The sequence below is a fragment of the Centropristis striata genome, chromosome 18 (genome assembly GCF_030273125.1).
Source record: "Centropristis striata isolate RG_2023a ecotype Rhode Island chromosome 18, C.striata_1.0, whole genome shotgun sequence".
Lineage (NCBI taxonomy): Eukaryota > Metazoa > Chordata > Actinopteri > Perciformes > Serranidae > Centropristis > Centropristis striata.
In genome coordinates this window covers 34,292,535-34,305,280 of record NC_081534.1, presented here as the reverse complement: position 1 = coordinate 34,305,280, position 12,746 = coordinate 34,292,535, and the positions used below count along the sequence as shown (strand labels likewise).

The 12,746-nt window shown below is 39.8% G+C and overlaps 1 protein-coding gene across 1 annotated transcript in view; it reads left to right on the top strand.

Moving 5' to 3' along the window:
* Positions 1-10,032, top strand: part of nmbr (neuromedin B receptor) — an 83,156-nt gene extending 73,124 nt beyond the window's left edge. The window contains exons 4-6 of the mRNA XM_059356328.1: positions 2,106-2,344; positions 9,498-9,954; positions 9,989-10,032. Of these exons, the coding sequence (XP_059212311.1) occupies positions 2,106-2,344; positions 9,498-9,660 (402 nt within the window). The 3' untranslated portion in view covers positions 9,661-9,954; positions 9,989-10,032. The remainder of the gene's footprint in view (positions 1-2,105; positions 2,345-9,497; positions 9,955-9,988) is intronic.
* Positions 10,033-12,746: the final 2,714 nt, after the last annotated feature.

Here is a 12,746-nt window from a genome sequence, read left to right as displayed (position 1 = left end):
GTCTTTTTGTGTCCTTTTTTGTGTCTTTTTTTGGTCCTTTTTTGTGTCTTTTTTTGGTCTTTTGGTCCTTTTTTGTGTCTTTTTTTGGTCTTTTGTGTCTTTTTTGTGTCTTTTTTTTGGTCTTTTTATGTCTTTTTTTTGTCTTTTGGGGTCGTTTTTGTCTTTTTGTGTCTTTTTTTGTCTTTTGGGGTCTTTTTGGTGATTTTGCGTTTTTTTTTTTTTCTTCTCTTTTGGTCATTTTACGTCTTTTTTGTCTTTTTGTGTCCTTTTTTTGTGTCTTTTTTTGGTCCTTTTTTGTGTCTTTTTTTGGTCTTTTGTGTCTTTTTTGTGTCTTTTTTTGGTCTTTTGTGTCTTTTTTTTGTCCTTTTTTGTGTCTTTTTTTGGTCATTTTGTGTCTTTTTTGTGTGTCTTTTTTGGTCTTTTTGTGTCTCTTACATCTTCTTTTTTGGTCACAAAATGACCAAAAAAGACACAAAATGCACCAAAGAGATTAAATTAAAGTAGAGTATAATCCCACTTTCACACACAACCTCATTTGGCCAGAATTGAAAAATCTTCTTAATCTCCCACTATATGAACACATCCTTCCTCCGGCTGCTGCACTAGTACCAGAAGTCTGCAGCTGGTCTCCCGTAGACCCCTATGAGGAGCCTGAGAGGGTCGGAGGACTGAGAGCAGCTCTCTGAACAACACGCTGACATTTCTTCTACTGCTGCTGACTCCTTCTGACCTGCTCAAAGTGCATGTGATTGACCTTTTCCCACATGTCTGCGTCAATCTGCCAGAGTCCTCCTGACAAGGGCACATCCTCTCCTCATGCTCGCTGAAGATGGACTCCAGATCCTCCTCCTCCTCCTCCTCCTCCTCCTCCTCCTCCTCCTCCTCCTCCTCCTCCTCCTCTGTTTCTGTCCATTTCATCATCAGACTCCTGCAGGAGGCTTTCACCATCAGGTCCTGAGAGGGCCGAAGCTTTTGTCCTGTCAAGCTTGATTACATCCCCAAAAAAAAGTGATATTTGGTGTAAAATGATGCTTTTATCGGCCCGTTCTCAGGAACCTGAGCGCAAATAACAGAAGTTTAGAGCGTCAGATTGGAGTAATAAAGACGTCAGAATCCATTCGGCTGCAGACGGAAGTAGAAAAGTGTCAGTTAGGGTGGGAGGGAGGGGAGTCAAACCCAGGACTTTAACAAAAAGAGACAAAATGACCCAAAAAATGACCATAAAAGGCACAAAATGACCAAAAATAAGACACAAAATGACCATTAGAGACACAAAATGACAATAAAAGACATAAAATGACCAAAAATAAGACACAAATTGACCGATAGAGACACAAAATGACAATAAAAGACAACATGAGCACAAAAAGACTCTGTTGTACGTTCTTTGTCTTGTTGAGTGATTTCGTGTTTTTTGTTGTTGTCATTTTTACATGTTTACTGGTATTTTTTTGTCTTTTTGTGCCTTGTTTGGTGATTTTTTGGTCTTTGTGTCTTTTTTGGTGATTTACATCTTTTTGTCTTCTTAATGTCTTTTTTGGTCTTTTTACATATTTGTGTATTTCTTGTGTCTTTTTTTGGTAATTTTGTGTCTTTTTGTGTCTTTCAGGTCATTTTAAGTCCATTTGTGCATTTTTTTAAATGTCTTTTTTTGTGTCTTTTTTGACGGTTTTGTGTGTTTTTTTGCGATTTTGTATCTTTTGTATGTATTTTTTGGTCATTTTACATACTTTTGTGTATGTTGTTGTGTATTCTTTGTGATTTTGTGTCTTTTTGTGTCTTTACTGGCGATTTTGTGTCTTTAGTATGTATTTTTTGGTCATTTTACATCATTTTGTGTATTTTTTGTGTCTTTCTTGGTCATTTTACATCTTTTTGTGTATTTTTTGTGTTTTTTCGGTGATTTTGTGTATTTTACTGGCGTTTTTGTGACTTTTTTTGGTCATTTTACATCTTTATGTGTCTTTTTTGTGTATTTTTCTGGTGTACATATTGTATCTGCAGTATATTAACAGATGAATAATGCTGCACTAACAACACAAAGCTGTAGTAGTTTAACCCTGTATCTGTGTGTGTGTGTGTGTGTGTGTGTGTGTGTGGTGCAGATGGAGACGAGGAAGCGGCTGGCGAAGATCGTCCTGGTCTTTGTGGGCCTGTTCGCCCTCTGCTGGTTCCCCAACCACGTTCTCTACATGTACCGTTCCTTCCACTACCACCAGATGGACCTGTCTCTGGCCCACCTGGTCATCACGCTGCTGGCCCGCGTCCTCAGCTTCTCCTCCTCCTGCGTCAACCCCTTCGCCCTCTACCTGCTCAGCGAGAGCTTCCGCCGCCACTTCAACAGGTCAGAACCTCTTCTAGAGACTAGAACTGTTCTAGAGACTAGAACTGTTCTAGAGAACAGGTCAGAACCTCTTCTAAAGACTAGAACTGTTCTAGAGAACAGGTCAGAACCTCTTCTAAAGACTAGAACTGTTCTAGAGAACAGGTCAGAACCTGTTCTAGAGACTAGAACTGTTCTAGAGAACAGGTCAGAACCCCTTCTAGAGACTAGAACTGTTCTAGAGAACAGGTCAGAACCCCTTCTAGAGACTAGAACTGTTCTAGAGGACAGGTCAGAACCTCTTCTAAAGACTAGAACTGTTCTAGAGAACAGGTCAGAACCTCTTCTAAAGACTAGAACTGTTCTCTACAACAGGTCAGAACCTCTTCTAAAGACTAGAACTGTTCTCTACAACAGGTCAGAACCTCTTCTAAAGACTAGAACTGTTCTAGAGAACAGGTCAGAACCTCTTCTCCAGACTAGAACTGTTCTAGAGAACAGGTCACATCCTCTTCTAAAGACTAGAACTGTTCTAGAGAACAGGTCAGAACCTCTTCTAGAGACTAGAACTGTTCTCTACAACAGGTCAGATCCTCTTCTCTAGAACTAGAACTGTTCTCTACAACAGGTCAGATCCTCTTCTAGAGACTAGAACTGTTCTAGAGAACAGGTCAGATCCTCTTCTCTAGAACTAGAACTGTTCTCTACAACAGGTCAGATCCTCTTCTAGAGACTAGAACTGTTCTAGAGAACAGGTCAGATCCTCTTCTAAACACTAGAACTGTTCTAGAGAACAGGTCAGAACCTCTTCTAGAGACTAGAACTGTTCTAGAGAACAGGTCAGAACCTCTTCTAGAGACTAGAACTGTTCTCTACAACAGGTCAGATCCTCTTCTCTAGAACTAGAACTGTTCTCTACAACAGGTCACATCCTCTTCTAAAGACTAGAACTGTGCTCTAAAACAGGTCAGAACCTCTTCTAAAGACTAGAACTGTTCTAGAGAACAGGGCAGAACCTCTTCTAAAGACTAGAACTGTTCTAGAGAACAGGTCACATCCTGTTCTAAAGACTAGAACTGTTCTCTACAACAGGTCAGAACCTATTCTAAAGACTAGAACTGTTCTAGAGAACAGGTCAGAACCTCTTCTAAAGACTAGAACTGTTCTAGAGAACAGGTCACATCCTGTTCTAAAGACTAGAACTGTTCTCTACAACAGGTCAGAACATGTTCTAAAGACTAGAACTGTTCTCTACAACAGGTCAGAACCTGTTCTAAAGACTAGAACTGTTCTAGAGAACAGGGCAGAACCTCTTCTAAAGACTAGAACTGTTCTAGAGAACAGGTCAGATCCTGTTCTAAAGACTAGAACTGTTCTCTACAACAGGGCAGAACCTCTTCTAGAGACTAGAACTGTTCTCTACAACAGGTCACAACCTCTTCTAGAGACTAGAACTGTTCTCTACAACAGGTCAGAACCTCTTCTAAAGACTAGAACTGTTCTTTACAACAGGTCACATCCTCTTCTAAAGACTAGAACTGTGCTCTAAAACAGGTCAGAACCTCTTCTAAAGACTAGAACTGTTCTAGAGAACAGGGCAGAACCTCTTCTAAAGACTAGAACTGTTCTAGAGAACAGGTCACATCCTGTTCTAAAGACTAGAACTGTTCTCTACAACAGGTCAGAACCTATTCTAAAGACTAGAACTGTTCTAGAGAACAGGTCAGAACCTCTTCTAAAGACTAGAACTGTTCTAGAGAACAGGTCACATCCTGTTCTAAAGACTAGAACTGTTCTCTACAACAGGTCAGAACATGTTCTAAAGACTAGAACTGTTCTAGAGAACAGGTCAGAACCTGTTCTAGAGACTAGAACTGTTCTAGAGAACAGGTCAGAACCTCTTCTAAAGACTAGAACTGTTCTCTACAACAGGTCAGAACCTCTTCTAAAGACTAGAACTGTTCTAGAGAACAGGTCAGAACCCCTTCTCCAGACTAGAACTGTTCTCTACAACAGGTCAGATCCACTTCTAATGACTAGAACTGTTCTCTACAACAGGTCACATCCTGTTGTAGAGACTAGAACTGTTCTAGAGAACAGGTCAGATCCTCTTCTAGAGACTAGAACTGTTCTCTACAACAGGTCAGATCCTCTTCTAAAGACTAGAACTGTTCTCTACAACAGGTCAGAACCTCTTCTAGAGACTAGAACTGTTCTCTACAACAGGTCAGAACCTCTTCTAAAGACTAGAACTGGTCTAGAGAACAGGTCAGAACCTCTTCTAAAGACTAGAACTGTTCTAGAGTACAGGTCAGAACCTCTTCTAAAGACTAGAACTGTTCTCTACAACAGGTCAGAACCTCTTCTAAAGACTAGAACTGTTCTAGAGAACAGGTCAGAACCTCTTCTAAAGACTAGAACTGTTCTCTACAACAGGTCAGAACCTCTTCTAAAGACTAGAACTGTTCTCTTCAACAGGTCAGATCCTCTTCTAAAGACTAGAACTGTTCTCTACAACAGGTCACATCCTGTTCTAAAGACTAGAACTGTTCTAGAGAACAGGTCACATCCTGTTCTAAAGACTAGAACTGTTCTCTACAACAGGTCACATCCTCTTATAGAGAGTAGAACTGTTCTCTTCAACAGGTCAGATCCTCTTCTAAAGACTAGAACTGTTCTCTACAACAGGTCAGAACCTCTTCTAAAGACTAGAACTGTTCTCTACAACAGGTCACATCCTGTTCTAAAGACTAGAACTGTTCTCTACAACAGGTCAGAACCTCTTCTAAAGACTAGAACTGTTCTCTACAACAGGTCACATCCTCTTCTAAAGACTAGAACTGTTCTCTACAACAGGTCAGATCCTGTTCTAAAGACTAAAACTGTTCTCTACAACAGGTCACATCCTCTTCTAATGACTAGAACCCTCGATTCTCTTCTCCAGACTAGAACTGTTCTCTACAACAGGTCAGAACCTGTTCTAAAGACTAGAACTGTTCTCTACAACAGGTCAGAACCTCTTCTAAAGACTAGAACTGTTCTCTACAACAGGTCAGATCCTGTTCTAAAGACTAGAACTGTTCTCTACAACAGGTCACATCCTCTTCTAAAGACTAGAACTGTTCTCTACAACAGGTCACATCCTCTTCTCCAGACTAGAACTGTTCTCTACAACAGGTCACATCCTGTTCTAGAGAATAGAACTGTTCTCTACAACAGGTCCGAGTCTCTTCTCCAGACTAGAACTGTTCTCTACAACAGGTCCGAGTCTCTTCTCCACACTAGAACTGTTCTCTACAACAGGTCCGAGTCTCTTCTCCAGACTAGAACTGTTCTCTACAACAGGTCCGAGTCTCTTCTCCACACTAGAACTGTTCTCTACAACAGGTCACATCCTGTTCTAGAGACTAGAACTGTTCTCTACAACAGGTCACATCCTGTTCTAGAGACTAGAACTGTTCTCTTCAACAGGTCAGATCCTGTTCTAAAGACTAGAACTGTTCTCTTCAACAGGTCACATCCTATTCTCTAGAACTAGAACTGTTCTCTTCAACAGGTCAGATCCTGTTCTCCAGACTAGAACCCTCGATTCTCTTCTCCAGACTAGAACTGTTCTCTAGAACCCTCTGGAACGTGTGTTTTATTTAAAAGATCGCCAGAGATACGAAGTTTATCTTAGAAAGAAATCTTAAAAACAGGCGTTATTGTAGAAATGTCAACTTCCTCAAACTTTTGGTCATTTTGTGTCATTACATGTCTTTTTTAGTGATTTTGTGTGTTTTTGTGTCTCTTATGGTCATTTTTTTTTTACGTCTTTTTGTGTCGTTTTTGTGATTTTACGTCTTTTGGTGATTTTACGTCTTTTTTTTACGTCTTTTTGTGTCTTTTTTTGTGATTTTGTGTCGTTTATGTGATTTTACGTCTTTTTGTGTCTTTTTTGGTTATTTTGTGTGTTTTTGTGTCTCGTATGGTCATTTATTTTTTTTACATTTTTGTGTCTTTTTTGGTGATTTTGTGTCTTTTTTGGTGATTTTACGTCTTTTTGGTGATTTTACGTCTTTTTTTTCTTTTTTTTACGTCTTTTTGTTTTTGTGTGATTTTGTGTCGTTTTTGTGATTTTACGTCTTTTGGTGATTTTACGTCTTTTTTTTTTTACGTCTTGTGTCGTTTATGTGATTTTACGTCTTTTTGTGTCTTTTTTGGTGATTTTGTGTCGTTGTTGTTTTTTTGTCAATATTTATCTTTTTTATGGTGTCTTTTTTGGTAATTTTAAGTCTATTTGTGGGGTTTTTTTTGTCCTTTTTCTGTCTTTTTTTGTGAGTTTGTGTCTTTTTGTAAGACAGAAACAATCGGATCTGGATCCCAAAAACCCCCAGAAAAAACAACTATTTATTAAGATTTTACACATTCTACTGTTTGTAGCTGAGCAGTTTCTACGTCTCAGGCTGCAGTTTGATTCTTATTTCTGCTCAGATTAACTTTAAAAAAGATGTGAAACATGCAGAGGGTGACGGCTTAAAGAAGTCAGTGTTTCCGTGGTGATTGCACCTTTATAAAGCCAGTAATAATAATAAGATGTGTCGATGTCTCAGACGGCTGAGACAGGCTGCTGCTCTCTGTGCATCACCGTGGTAAATTGCAATTGTCGTCTAATCAAAACTTTCCAGCAGGATGAACATTTGTAGAATTGAGAAAGAGATTCAGACGGAGAGTTACTTCCATTTCCTCCAGATGAAGCAATCATCTCCGTCATTTTCTAAATCTCCTCCTGAGTGCCTCCACTTCCACTAAACATGGTTATTGTACCTGCAGAGGATGGAAACCCTCTCCAGAACTAACCGGGACCCGGGGACGGCTTTCTGTCTCATCTGGGTCAGAACGCAGGAATCACAAATCCTGAAGACTCGGAGACACAAGACGAGCCTCAGGAAGCAATTACATGAAGCACGCAGCATAATTCACATGGTTCATTTCTTATGATTCAGAAAGGAAAGTTTCAGCTCAACTATGTGAAGATTTATAAAGTACAGACATGTTCACACACACAAAAAGTGGGGAGGTGGATGGGTCAAATAAACCAGGACTTTCACCAGGAGACATAAAAAAAGAGACAAAATTACCACCCAAAAAATGCATAAAATTACCAAAAACAGACCATATAAGGCACCAAATTGACAAAAAAAGAAACATAATTACTGTTATGCCCAGCACATTAGAGGGCACAACCAAAAAAGGGAGGACCACGCAGCTGCCAGGTAAAGTAATTCACACATTTATTAAAGTTAAGGAAAAACAACCAACTTTAAGTGTACATCAGTGATGAAAATCATTAAGGAACCAAAAGAACCAAGCAAATATAACCAAAACCAAACAAAGCCATGGGAGCACCAGCCATCCCAGAGGGAGAGAGAGGCCGCCATCTTGGATCCACCAAGCCTATATAGGTGAGCAGCAGGTGAAGTAGATCCCCCCCAACGAGGTCTACGTAATCAGTTACACAAAAGCTCGGGACAGCATCGGCCATTATGTTGTCCCTGCCTTTAATATGACAAATATGCAAATTGAAGGGTTGCAAAAACAGCAACCAACGCATCAGCCTCTGATTACAATTTTGCATAGTGGACAGAAAGGTCAGAGGGTTATGATCTGTGAAAACAGTGACTGGCGTTGACCTGGAACCCACATTGAGGAGACCACACAAACCTTCTTGCCCAGGAGATCTGTCAGTGGGGCCACCACAGTGGAGAAGTTCCGGGAGAACCCCCAGTAATACCCCACTAAACCCAAGAACCTCCCCAACTCCTTGGCAGCACCTGGTTCATAAGGCGTTGAAAGGTAGCTGGGGCGTTCCGCAACCAAAATGGCATCACATTATACGAGAACAACCCCCCAGGAGTAATCAAAAAAGACACAAAATGACATGAAAGAAACATAATTACCAGAAAAAGACACAAAATTAACAGAAAAAGACTTGGAAAAGACACCAAACTCCACATGATAAACTTGACTGTGGTTCAGTGAAACAATTTCCTATTAAAGACGTAGTTATTATTGAGTGTGCTTGACAGAGCACACTATCTACTCTCCACCGGGCTTAATCCTAGATTTTATTCTTCTGTTTCTTCCGTGTTTTTTTTCGGTCGACTACTCCTCCCAGAGATTTGGTCGAAGATTATAAATAAAGTTTGAGTTGAGTTGAGCAACTGATCAGTTTTACACAATAACTGAGGAAGTTTTTCTCATTATTTTGACTTTTTTCCTCCTGACTTCCACTTTTTTCTTCCCATTTTAATTATTTTGTTTTGTGATTTTGACTTCTTTTTAATGATTTTGACTTTTTTTCCCTCATTTTGACTTTTTTTCTCATTTTGACTTGTCTCTCATGACTTCAACTTTTTTCGTGATTTTGACTTTTTTAAAATTATTTTGACTTTTTTTCTCATTTTGACTTTTTTCTCGTGAATTCAACTTTTTTATGATTTTGACTTTTTTCATGATTTTGACGTTTTTTCTCATTTTTACTTTTTTCCTCATTTTGACTTTTTTCTTGTGACTTCAACTTTTTTCGTGATTTTGACTTTTTTTCCATGATTTTGACTTTTTTTTCTCATTTTGTCTTTTTTTCTTGTGAATTCAACTTTTTTATGATTTTGACTTTTTTTCTCATTTTGACTCTTTTCCTCATTTTGACTTTTTCTTGTGACTTCAACTTTTTTTCGTGATTTTGACTTTTTTCATGATTTTGACTTTTTTTCGTCATTTTGACTTTTTTCATGATTTTGACTTTTTTTCGTCATTTTGACTTTTTTCTCGTGACTTCAGCTTTTTTCTTGATTTTGAATTTTTTCTCATTTTGACCTTGTTTTCGTGACTTTGCCTTTTTCATCATTATTTTGACTTTTTTCTCGCTATTTTGACTTTTTTTTGTTATTTTGACAGTGTCAGACAAACACACACATGGACAAACACACACACCAACACCTGCTTTATTATCTTACATGACTTCCTCCTCTTCTCCATTTTGAAAACCGTTCAGATTGTAATCTAATAATGTCTGGCTGAGAGTTTCAGTTTCTTTCCAGTTATTATTATGACCTGATGAAGTAAAGTCACCCCTCTAAAATCCTTGATGAAAGTATTCTAATCTTTGTTCCCTCTTCAACTTTCTCCTCAGTCAGCTGCGATGTGGCAGGAGTCCTCGCCCCGAGCGCCAGGCCAGCTACCTGCACAGCACCTCCCACATCCGCCTCACCTCCATCAAGAAGACGACGGCCAACGCCGCCGTGGTCGCTCCGGCCGCCAACGGCAACTCCAGCAGACAGGAAGTGGCTCTGTGAGGGTGTTTGAGCCTGAAGAAGAAGGCCAGGAGACGAGTCCTGGGGCCCGCCGGAGACTCTGTGAAGCTCCAACGATTGTACCAGCTGCTCCTTTCACTCCGGACTTCATCTTCTACATCCTGAACCCGGCAAACCAAACAAAAAGTGCCTCTTGGAAATACAAAGTTCCCACATCAAAGGAAAAGTGTTTTCTACAGCCACAGTGTTTGCTCAAAGTGTTCTTCAGCTGTCGGAGAAAAAAGTCAAACATTGTTCTTCAGGTGTTGGACGAAAAGGTCAAACAGTGTTCTTCAGGTGTCGGAACAAAAGGTCAAACAGTGTTCTTCAGGTGTTGGAGAAAAGGTCAAACAGTGTTCTTCAGGTGTCGGACGAAAAGGTCAAACAGTGTTCTTCAGGTGTTGGATGAAAAGGTCAAACAGTGTTCTTCAGGTGTCGGACGAAAAGGTCAAACAGTGTTCTTCAGGTGTTGGAGAAAAGGTCAAACATTGTTCTTCAGGTGTCGGACGAAAAGGTCAAACAGTGTTCTTCAGGTGTTGGATGAAAAGGTCAAACAGTGTTCTTCAGGTGTCGGACGAAAAGGTCAAACAGTGTTCTTCAGGTGTTGGAGAAAAGGTCAAACATTGTTCTTCAGGTGTCGGACGAAAAGGTCAAACAGTGTTCTTCAGGTGTTGGATGAAAAGGTCAAACAGTGTTCTTCAGGTGTTGGAGAAAAGGTCAAAGAGAGGACCGGTCGGAGGCTGAGAGGACGGACTCACAGGGTTTTTGACAGCATGGTAACCAGTCGCATGTCTGCTGTGAAAGCTTGTTTCCTTGTCGCTGGAATGCTCGTCATCGATTGATCTAAAAAAGCCATTTTCATCTCTTGGCGTGACTGTATTGATCCTCAGAGAGAGAGAGAGAAGTGGAATAATGTTTGTCTTTCCTGTCTGCTGCCTCTCTATGAGGAGGGTCAGACACGGAGCAGCGTCCCCAGAGAGCCCTCGTCTCATCCAAGGACATGTTGGAGGACTGAAAGCGTGACTTCCTCTGAACTCCTGCTGCTTTGGAGATTAACTGAATCCAGTTGTATCAGATGAAAAAAACTACCTGAAGCCTTGTAAACCAAAACCTCTCCCTGTGTGGAGGAGCAGCTGTTGGCTAAATGTTTGCTTTGTGGCTCTGTGTTGATCTCTGTGTTCACCAGGTTGCTCCTGCAGCTCCTCTTTGTGTTTGCATGTGTTTTTTTGCAAATTAAGAGCTGCCTTTACATCCCAACGGGCTCCTGAGCCTCACCAGGGCTGTGACAGAGTCCGCTGGGGTGACTTCAGGATCGTTTCTCTGCTTTTTGCTGAGAATGTCGTTCAGTTTGTTCCTCACAACGTCAGACGTGTCATTAGCTGCAGGGAGGAGGGATAATGAAGGAAGTTTTTTATTTTATTTATCACATTTTGCTGACAGACTCACTTAAGGTGAAGACAGTGACTCACCAGACTTCATCAGAAAGATTTATCCTGAGACTGAAGGCTTCAGCACGCAGCCCAACCTCTTCAATCTGTGCACAAATAACATGACTTCAAGTTACGTGCAATGCATGCTCCAAACCTAGTGCTGCATGCATATGATTTCTGTTTGGATTATAAAGCAGAAAAAGGTCAGTTAGGGAGGTGGATGGGTCAAAGAAAACCAGGACTTCCACCAGGAGACGTAAAAAAAGGATGTAAAATGACAAAAAAACAGACATAAAATTACTATAAAATACATTAAATTACCAAAAGAGAGAGTAAAATACTAAAAAAGAGACACAAAATGACCAAAAAAGTCATAAAAGAACTCAACTTCAGACCTTTACGTTATGTGCAGTGCATTTTCCAAAATTCAGTCGTGTACACATATAATACACCAATCCTTCCACATGTTTTCGTTTGGAGTTAGTGGAGTATAAAGCAGAAAAGTGTCAGTTAGGGAGGTGGATGGGTCAAACAAACCAGGACTTTCACCAGGAGACGGAACAAAAGGATGTAAAATGACCAAAAAACAGACATAAAATTACAAGAAAATGGACAAAAAGACACTAAATTACCAAAATAGAGAGTAAAATACTAAAAAAGAGACACAAAATGACAAAAAAAAAGTAAGAAAAGAACACAACTTCAGACCTTTAAGTTACGTGCAATGCATGCTCCAAACCCAGTCCTGCATGCAAATGATTTTTGTTTGGATTATAAAGCAGAAAAAGATCAGTTAGGGAGGTGGATGGGTCAAAGAAACCAGGACTTCCACCAGGAGACGTTAACAAAAGGATGTAAAATGACCAACAACAGACATAAAATTACAAAATTGTCTCAAAAAATTACTATAAAAGACATTAAATTACCAAAAGAGAGAGTAAAATACTAAAGATAAAAGATGACCAAAAAAGTCATAAAAGAACACGACTTCAGCATTTACATTACGTGCAATGCATTCTCCAAAATTCAGTCCTGTACACATATAATACACCAATCCTTTCACATGTTTTCATTTGGAGTTAGTGGAGTATACTACTTCAAATTACGTGCAATGCATGCTCCAAACCCAGTCCTGCATGCATATGATTTCTGTTTGGATTATAAAGCAGCTAAAGGTCAGTTAGGGAGGTGGATGGGCCAGAAAAAACAGAACTTCCACCAGGAGACGTAAAAAAAGGATGTAAAATGACCAAAAACACCCACAAAATTACTTAAAAAAGACAAAAAAGAAACTAAATTACCAAGAGAGAGAGTAAAATACTAAAAAAAAATGACACAAAATGACCCAAAAAAGTCATAAAAGATCAACAAAAGCCCTTAAATGTTTCCCATTGGAAATGCATGGGATGCAGCCATGCAGGTCTGAAGCAGTCTGAGGTCTTGGTGCTCTGCCAGAAAACTGCTCAGCTGCTGTTATTTGGCACTTATTGCAGGGAAATAGCAATTTCCTTCCCCATTTAAAACCAATTGAAGATGCATCCCTTCATTCCTACACGCTACAGTCTCTTTACAATCTAAAACAATGATTACAAAGACAGTTGATGAGATATTTTATCAGATTTGTTGTGTGTACTGTTGTACCTGTGGGATAAAGCAGAA